General features: G+C 39.4%; 1 protein-coding gene across 1 annotated transcript; it reads right to left on the minus strand.

Annotated features, from left to right (window-relative positions):
• Positions 1 to 5,972: 5,972 nt before the first annotated feature.
• LOC137712494 (embryonic protein DC-8-like) lies at positions 5,973 to 7,783 on the minus strand. Its single transcript, XM_068451566.1, has 4 exons — positions 7,194 to 7,783; positions 6,806 to 6,932; positions 6,362 to 6,739; positions 5,973 to 6,236 (listed from the first exon to the last, which is right to left on the minus strand). Exons 1-4 carry the CDS (start codon positions 7,781 to 7,783, stop codon positions 5,973 to 5,975), a joined length of 1,359 nt encoding a protein of 452 aa, XP_068307667.1.
• Between the last annotated feature and the right edge of the window lie 1,865 nt (positions 7,784 to 9,648).

Below are 9,648 nucleotides of genomic sequence, written 5' to 3' on the forward strand. Positions count from 1 at the left end.
GTTGTACTAGTTTGATCTTCTTTAATTTATTTGTGTGAGAATCTTCTTTTCTTGTGTATCTTTTGGCATAAAGAATTCCCAATCCAATAAATGTTTCCAAAGTAAATGAATTTTGAGAAATAAAATAAGCAAAAGAGCAAAATGCAAATAAGTTTGTGGGCTCGGGACAGAGTTTTAGAAAACCTCTTAGTAATGTTGGCTTGAAAACATATTACCTCCTAAACTCTGCATATATAAAGCATTCTCATTGTGATATCCGGAGTACCACCCAACTTCGCGTCATTGACATATAGGTCAGAAACACTTTTTGAATCCTTTTGTCAGAACTTTGCGTTGAGCTTAAGCATTTCCAATCGGACTATTTGGATTTACTAACCCAAAGCATTTCCGAGTAGCGGAGCTTCGCTGGAATAAAATTCCTCTTAGGGATTCCTTAGTTTGGATGCCCTTTTCAAATTCAACATACTAGCTGCTGAGATGTGTATATTGGAAGTCTCTCGAGTCTTCTACGCCCTCTTGTCCCTCCAAGTCTTATCGCTTATTTCCTGGGTTAGTAGCTGGCTCATGTTGATCAACAGCTTGGTGAGGAGATCGTTCCACATTATGGTTATCCATGTCGCAGATATGCAACCCTTCATGTTGGTGGGTACCCAATTGATGATCAATAGTCATGAGGGCGATAAGCTCGTGAGATTGAATCTATCTAGCCTCGCGGAGAATCTCAAATAACTTCTCATAATGTTCATGGAGAATCTCATCCATGATCACTATTTTGTTGTTCTGAACTTCTAACTCTTCGACTTTAGCTTGAATGCCAACTATTTTTTTCCTCCTTCGTTTCCTCACACTAGGCACAAGAAAGGTGTTGTTATGCATGTTGTGTGACACACCCCGACCCAGAATTTCCACTTGGACACTTGAATCACGATGTGTTGGCTGACACCTGAAAGTTACGAAGCCATAAAGTGTAGTGATATGGAAAATGTAAATAAATTAAAACCTAAAAGTGACTAATTTAGAGTGCGCATGTGAGTTGGATGGAACCTATGTCACACAAGTGATGTCAGAGCATAGATAAATTACAGTAAAAGAAGAGTAAGGACATTTATACTAGCAATCATCGTCGTCATGAAACCTCTACCACTCAAATCCTGGAGGGGCGAAAAACAAGGGTGACAAATAAAGTTTTGTAAAACCTTTTTGAAAAGTGTAACTTCTCGCTGTAAAACAAGTATATGGTTTCCCAAAAATATTATAATAATAGTTTATAGTAGGTACCCTACAGCAGAAGTGAGTCAAAGATGTAGGGTACAACAACAAGATATCTCAACATTAAATCTGAAACCGTTATTATAAGAATTCAATGCTCATTAATATATGTAGGCACATAAGTCCACTGCAGAGATATTCAATCAATGGAACAAGATGGGTGCAGGTTTTACATTCTAGAACTACATCACATGAGAAGTGCTAGTCGCATCAGATACGAGTTCAAAACATCACACAAAAGGATAGGCTGACACCTAACTCTGGATCCAAAGCAAATGTAAACGGTGCATGTGAACTACACGTGAAACTAGTCCTTGGCCTAGGACAGTACAAATAACTAAGAGACACCTTGAAAACATGTAATAATGAGCAAAAAAAACACAAGGATGTCATGCCACAAGTTTATGCTCACAAATAATATTAAAAAAAAAAAACATAAAGTGTACAAAAAGTCTATTATTAAAGCTAAACATGGCATGTCACATCATAATATATAAAAACAGTTGTTGGGAAAAATCACATATACTCACATATACATATATATATATAAGCAAAAAGACCCACTCACAGGTACAAGCATGTCGTAATCATTCGAGCTAGGAAAAGTGAAGTCTTTGATAGTAATTGCACCTAGCATAATATTGGGTCCCGTCAGTAAAAATCAACTAAAATGATTAAATTTGGAAAAACGAACAGTGGATTCGGAATCAACGTGTTGAAATACGCTAAGAGAGGTCCCCGACAAATTTTGTACAAAAGTCAATAGTCAACCCTAAAAAGTCAACCGAGATGCCCCAGTGGTCAACCATGTTAAACCTTCAGAATTTTCCTAAATGGATGTCAAAAATGGACTTGGGACGTCGAAATTAGGCTATGAGGGTTTTCAAGAAAATTTCAAAAAAGTCAACTAACGGCCAATGGTGAACTTTAACGGAATATTCCCTCCTCAGAAGGAATATTCTATTAAAGTTAACTGGGAGTTGACGGAACATTCCAAGGGGATCCGGATTGGATTGGCCCACGGATCTAGGTTATGGGTTTGGGCTTAGGATATATATATTTTTTTTTTCTTCTTCTGGTTTGTTGCAGATTTTCGCTGGAAAATCTAGGGAGGAATTCAAACGCACCGTTCGGAGCCATTTTATAACCAAAATTTGTCCATAATATATCAAAAAGAAGCTAGGAAAGTGTAGAATAAGATTGTACCTGTTTAGAGTTCAAAAAATGCAGGAGATAGTTGAAAAATGGCTTGAAAAGTGACTGGTCTATTGGAAACTGGGTAACTCGCCAAAAAACTGGACAAACTTTAAACGTCCATAACTTTGTCAATTCATAACGAAATTGAGTGATTCAAAAACCAAAATAATACCCCGAAACAAGACAAACAAATTAATACCCTTCTAGATTGCTAAATCACCATGATTTGGTCAAAAAATGGCCTGAATATCGTGGAGGTCGCCAAAGTTTGTCCATTCACCCTCGTTGAAAACTGGAAAAGAGATAGAGATGTGCATGTAGAGGTTAAGGCTCAAATGGCTTCTAACCAATCTATCATAGAGACATAGAGGGAAAGATTTGATGTGATGGGAACGCCCACCAACTTCGAACTCGACGGCATTTCGCCAAAGTTCATCGTCAGGGGAAGACATGCATGCATAGATTCATAACAGGGTCTTAACCCTTGAAATTTTGACATAGAAACACAGCTCGAACAAGATTATAACCCATGAAAACCATGTTGAGGATTAGAACCTTACCTAAGGTGAAGTTTGAGAGAGCTCAAGCTCTCGGTGTTAATGGTAGAGCACATGAGGGTGTTCTGATGGCGCATGCAAAGCTATCGGTGAATTTCTCATGTCCCAGAGGTTCAAGGTTTGACTTTCCAAGGTTTGATTTGGTCGAAGAAAGTGGTTCGCCGGAGAAATGAAGGGTGATGGTCATTGGCTTTTCAGCCTCTCTGTTTATAGAGATGAAGAAGATGATGGAATGATAGAGAGAGTTTTTAAAAATAGTAAAATTAGTGAGAGGGAAAAGAGAGAGAGAGAGAGGGGGGAGAGAGAGAAAGAGAAGTTGAAAAGAGAGGGAGAGAGAGCCACGTGAAGGAACTGGCCAAAAAGAAAGAAAAATGATGTGATGTGTGATGGAGCTAGCTTTGGGTTTCTAAAACCCAAAATAATATTTGTTTAAAGCAACTTGCACACCATCCCTTAGCATTAAGCCTCTTTGAAGGCTGGTATATGCTTCCACGCCAGAACAAGGTAGCGGTGCACACTGCACGAGATTGGTTTTTAAAGGTTGAACCTCTTTCAAGTGAATTTATAATGTTTCGATTATAACTTGTTCGTTATAACTCCGAAATGAGTTCTATTTATAGCCACGTATTCGTAAAAATGAGTACTATTAAAAAATAGTAAAATAAAACTAGAAAAGTGAAAGGAAAATTTGAAGTCCATGTGGAAGGCCTAAGTGGCATCTCAGAGGTATTTTGATAATTTCACTACTACTAAGAATAAAATACAATAAATCTCGGGATGAGATGTCACATTGTGACTCCCCTAACTCCTCATATTGGAGATGGATGCTTAATCGTAAGAGAGTGTACGAAAGATGGAAATAAGCTTGACAAAGTTGATAAGAGTAGGAGTCAGTGTCGTTCCCATAAACAGCGCCAAATATTGATGCACAAATCCAGGTCGACTCTTGAACAATATAAAGTGTCAAGGTATGACCTTCGTAAGGTTGCTTTGGTCATCAAGTATGGGTAGTATGTAAAGAGATAAAAGTAGGGAAGCAAACATATGATGTACTTGGTTCACTTTAAGTTGAACTACGAAGGTAGAGGAGTTCTCATTGATAATGTAGAGTTTACATGATACAAAGGTTTAAGGGGGTGTAGTCAAATTAGGATTTGATAGGATTTTAATAGACTTTAAATCTGGGTGTAGTCAATTATAATTCTGAAAGAGGATTTTAAAAGATTCTGAAATCATGGTGCAGTCAAGTTAGGATTTGAGAAGATTTTAAAGAATACATCCAAATCCAGTTGAAGTCGATTAGGATTTTAAAAAAGTCCACACATTCTAGGTGTAGTGAGAATATGAAAGATTTTCTAGGATTTTAATGGGTGAGAGATTTTGATGCATTTGAGGGAAGGTGTATAAATACCAAATGCTTCCAACAATCCAACCTTCACCCCTAGGATTTCTTTTCTAGACCAAAGAATCCTCTTTGCAGAAGATGAACAGTCTTTTGTCACCCCTCATCCCCAGCAACGTACCCACTAACATTCTGTCATGTACAATTGTAAAATCTAATTGATTAAGTAGAATAATAGCATTAGAGATTAATTGTGGGATAATGATCTTCTTTTATAGCTGAGGAGAGTCCCATGTTTTTGTCTGCGATCAATGGAGGACTCTACGAGCTTTATTATGGTGTCGACACGTGTCATATTGTGATTATGGGTCTCTTGATTGAAGAGGAACTCATGTGTCTCAGCATATATAGGTACCTCACCATGAATTCTTTAGTAAGTCCTCGAAAGTATAAAGTTGACAGGTGCTCGGTAGTTTCGAGGTTAGCGAAGTATAATACAAACAATATTGTTTTCTTATTCAAGTGATTTTCTAATTCTATCAAGGAGAGATTTTTCTAACTGTAAGTTATTCAAGCAATACTTCACGTGTTCTAATACAAAGAAAAGGAAAAATAAACAAAGGTAAAAACTAGCAAACACAATGTGCACATTTTTTTTTATTTTTTATTTTTTTGTCGGAATCACATTATGCACACTTGAGCTTAGTTAAGTTGACTGGAAGAATGCGCTTCGCTCTTTGCATGAAAGTTTAAATTCTCCCAGTAATTTTGATGAATATCGTTTAGAACACAATTGGATTGATTTTTTTTTTCCTTTTTTATATACAAGTGATTAAACTAGTCTAAACTAGGGTAATAAACCATTCTAATTTGGTTGCACATGAAGAGAGTAAATCTGTTTTAGCCAAGGGAACCATGCGGCATGTCTCTTCTGCGTTGACTTAATTAGCAACTCTTAGGTGAATAATGCAACTCTTCTCAAAATTCATAAAACTATTCAGAACGATTAGCAACATTATCTTCAAATAATAATTTGCAAAGATATGAGCAATTTTAGGTGAATAATGTTGCAGGCCATCAAAATAACATGACACACTCATGAGGCAGATTAACTTCTACTTCATTTGGATAATGCCCACTACATAAGATACTTGTGCAAATCGTTGTTAATTCACCCAAGTAATCACGTGGCTATATAAAATGTGGACTACGTAAACATTTTAAACATGGCCAATGTCTAACCAATCACTCTCAAAATCATATAATTAACTTCACTTCTATCGTCATGGGCAATTAATTCCTCTCTCTTGCATTACGAATTTACAAGATGATGGATTCGTTGAATGCTGTTCTCAGGCTGATGGGCTCGTTGACAGGTGAAAAAATTCGGCTCCAGTTATGATCAGCCCATAAAAAGTTCAACCACGACCAAGATGTCTTTTTTTTCCTTTTCTTTTATTTTTTATTTTTTTTACCATGTTCTACATTATACAGAGGACGAAGCCAATTTATGTAGCCAAAAGACAGCATACCCAAAATACGACAGAAAAACTAAAGTACGAATCATTACAAAGGAGTCCGGTCCCCGCTACGCACACTGGAAGCGATCACATTTTGCCAGGGCGCTCCACGCGCACTTTGCCCTCGTCGTCGATGCGGACTTCCACTCGCGCTTTCCCCTCCTCGTCCAAACGACTCACGTCACCAGGCCTCGTCTCCGCAACGTCAACCTCCACCCTCTCCACAACGGGAATTGTCCTTCTCCCCGTAGTCCCTTGCTCACATGCCTCACGTGCCCTGTTAGCATCTTCATCCTTGTTCAACTCCTCCATCTTTCTCCTCGCTTTCTCCTCAGTCTCACTCAATTTCTCCTAGAAAACACAAATTAGATCATTACTAAAACGATAAATCCAATGTCGTTTCTTTATATAAGCGTACCTGTGTTAATCAAGATTACTAATTCTTAATTAGTAATTTTGATCAGTAGTAATTATACCTTGGTTTTCTCTGCAGTCTCATAAGTCATGTATTTTGTTTTCCCGGCAGTCTCGACGGCCTTCTGCTTGGTGTCTTCTTTCTTGCCGGACAAATACTCCACGGCCTTCTGAGCGGTGCCAGCAGCGGTGTCCTTGAGCTGACCCAACTTACTCACGGTAGTATCCTTCCCTTCTTTTGCCTTCTCTGCCGTATAGTCCTTGGTTTCCTTAGCCGTCTCCACCGTCGCATCCTTAGCCTCTTTGCCTTTCTCAGCCGCATAGTTGGTATATTCACCAGCTTTGTTGATTGTAGTGTCCTTGGCCTCCTTGGCTTTCTCAGCAGCATAGTTGGTATATTCACCAGCTTTGTTCACCGTTGTATCCTTGGCCTCCTTGGCCTTCTCGGTGGCATAGTTGGTATACTCGCCGGCTTTGTTCATCGTTGTGTCCTTCACCTCTTTCACCTTGTTCAATGTTGTGTCCTTGGCCTCCCTTGCCTTCTCTGTGCCGTAGTTGGTGTACTCGCCAGCTTTGTTCACAGTTGTGTCCTGTACCTCCTTTGCTTTCTCGGCTGCATAGTTAGTGTACTCGCTCGCTTTCCCCACTGTTGTGTCTTTAGCACCCTTTGCCTTCTGAGCGGCATAGTCTTTGTACTCAGAGGCTGTCTCCATTGATTTGTTCGCTGCTTCTTTCGCCTTCTGAGCCGCGGTGTCCTTGGTCTCTCTTGCCTTCTCAGCAGCATAGTTTGTATACTCGCCTGCTTTCCCCATTGTTGTATCCTTCGCCTCCTTCGCCTTCTGAGCGGCGGTGCCCTTATTCTCTCTTGCCTTCTCAGCAGCATAGTCTGTATACTCGCCCGCTTTCCCCATTGTTGTATCCTTCGCCTCCTTTGCCTTCTGAGCAGCTGTGTCTTTGGTCTCCTTTGCTTTTTGAGCCGCCTCGTTCGCCTTCTGAGCAGCAGTGTCCTTAGTTTCCTTCGCCTTTGGAGCTGTGTAATCCGCATACTCACCCACCTTCCCCTTAGCCGCTTCCTTCTTCTCCTTTGCCTTCTCCGCCGTTTGTTTTGCCTTATCTGCAGCGGCTCCAGTATACTTGTTTATCTTCCCCCCGGCTGCATCAGTGGTCCCTTTCCCCTTCTGGGTGGTATACTCCCTGCCCTTCTCTTGAAACTGACTTTCTTCGTGGTGTTTCCCCACCACAGCTTCCTTGGCATGCTCCAAAGTCCCTGTCACCGCCTTCATCATTGACCCGAGCACACCGGGCTTCTCATCGCGCTGCGCAAACTCTATTGGCCTCCCCAGGTCATCAGTCACATAAGTAGTCTCCACCCTGACCGTCTCTTCCTTAACAACACCTCTGTTAACGTCTGTCGGTTCATGGGCAGCGAGCCTCGCTGCTGCTTTGGCAGCTGTCTCCTCCTCCATTTGCTTGGACGACGCCATTGAAAACCCACAAAATGCACTTCGAAATTAGACACGATATTTTTTTTTTTTTTTTTTTCAAGCAAACACTTGGAATGGTTTTCGAGTTTTTGATTTCTCTCCTCTTTTCTGTTTATTTTGGTACTCCGGAAGGCAAGAGGTGGTCGTATATATAATCAGTGAAGTTCTGGGAGTGTGACACGTGGAGGTCGGGTGCGGTGGTAGCTGCTACGTGCATGGTATTGTGGGACGAGAGTTTGACACGTCGATTTGCATGCAGAGTGATGAATGGCAATGTCGGTGGATTTAGGATGGATTAGGGGGTCCTTAGTCCTTACTGTTTTGTTCTAGTTGCATTCCACGTTTCCTACCAGGTGGCAAATTGGGGTTGATTTTGGCTCTTGGTCGGTTGCTTCGAGTCGATAACTTTTTGGCTAAGAGAAATGCAATTGGACTCCATTTTGGTTTTAAGAATCGGGAAAAATAAGTGCACTACTAGTCGGCTTTAATAAACGTTAATTAAAGCCTGCATTTTTGTGTCCTATGCAGGGAACTGTGATTCGGAGCTATTGGAATAAACGTTAATAGAACACAGTAGCAGAGCTCAGATCGGTTGGTCAAAAGTGTGGCAGAGGTCACAAGGTTCTCAAATTGGAGAATGAGAAGGTATATTTATCCGTCGCCGCACTGATTTTAAACCTCATTTGCTTTGTCTGTGATATGCTTGGATGAATTAAAGAATCGAATGAAGTGCATCATATTGTTATCTAAAGGCCCAATCCCGAACTGTACCAAAATACCGAAACTCTTTTTGGAACACCTAAATTTTGATTCGTTTTCGATTTTCAAAATCTTGTGTCGAAAGTGATCTGTTCGTGATTCGTTTTATGCTTTTGGGTTCGAGATCCGATCCGAACAACCCCTACCAAAAATAAATGTAGCTATTACATTGGAGTGGGATGCGTAAACTATGGATGAGCAAATTCGGGCTAAAAATTGTGTTAAGCATCAACCCAACCCAACTTGATAAATGATTGAGTTGACGTCTGGTTGGAACTTCATTATGTCATCCCCAAATAGGAAAATTACCATTTGCCATCGTCACATGTAGGGATGTAAAATATCTACGGGTATAGATAACTGCAGTTATCTATTTAGATAAAATTTATGATTACTGTTATAGGTAACCGTTTAAACAAATAAACGGTTAAATATAAATGGCGATTATGGTATTATTCGCCGTTACAAACGGGTACCCGTTTAACCGTTTATTAAAAAAAAAAAAAAAAAAGTCTCTCTTTGGCGCTAGGATTATGACAAACATCTACTTGGTAATAGGATTCTGATACAAACTTGTTCTTTCTAATCAATTTTTTTTATATTGAATTACCCTTGAAATTGTAGCATTCTATTTCCTTTTCAGCATTTGATTTTTAAGTGATCGTAACTGAGAGAGATGCTAATGTACCATAGGTCAGAACTTTGCACTGTGACGAAATATAATTTGATTTTTAAATGATATACACCAGCCCTGCCGCCCAGTTGTGTTTTTTATTAGGGCGCAATCCGGAAATCGAATGAAGAAGAGGAACAACTTGAGGCTACTGTTTGGTTTTAACATTGTACGTAAACTATTATTTCAATTTTCGAAATGTTACGAGGATTTAAAGATTGAAATACTGATATGCATTTTAAATGTTTCTATAACAATGTTGAATTGTCAACAAAGAAAATTATGACAAATTTCTTTTTCAATTTTTAACTTGTTGAAAAAAAGATAAAGGAGTAAAAGAAAATGGTAAACGGGTAAAAAAGGGGTTAAAAATGGGTAATGAGTAAAAGGGTATTTGGTTATAGTTAAACGGGTATGCGGTTGCAGTTAAAAA

This window comes from Pyrus communis, chromosome 13, assembly GCF_963583255.1.
Source record: "Pyrus communis chromosome 13, drPyrComm1.1, whole genome shotgun sequence".
Classification (NCBI taxonomy): Eukaryota; Viridiplantae; Streptophyta; class Magnoliopsida; order Rosales; family Rosaceae; genus Pyrus; species Pyrus communis.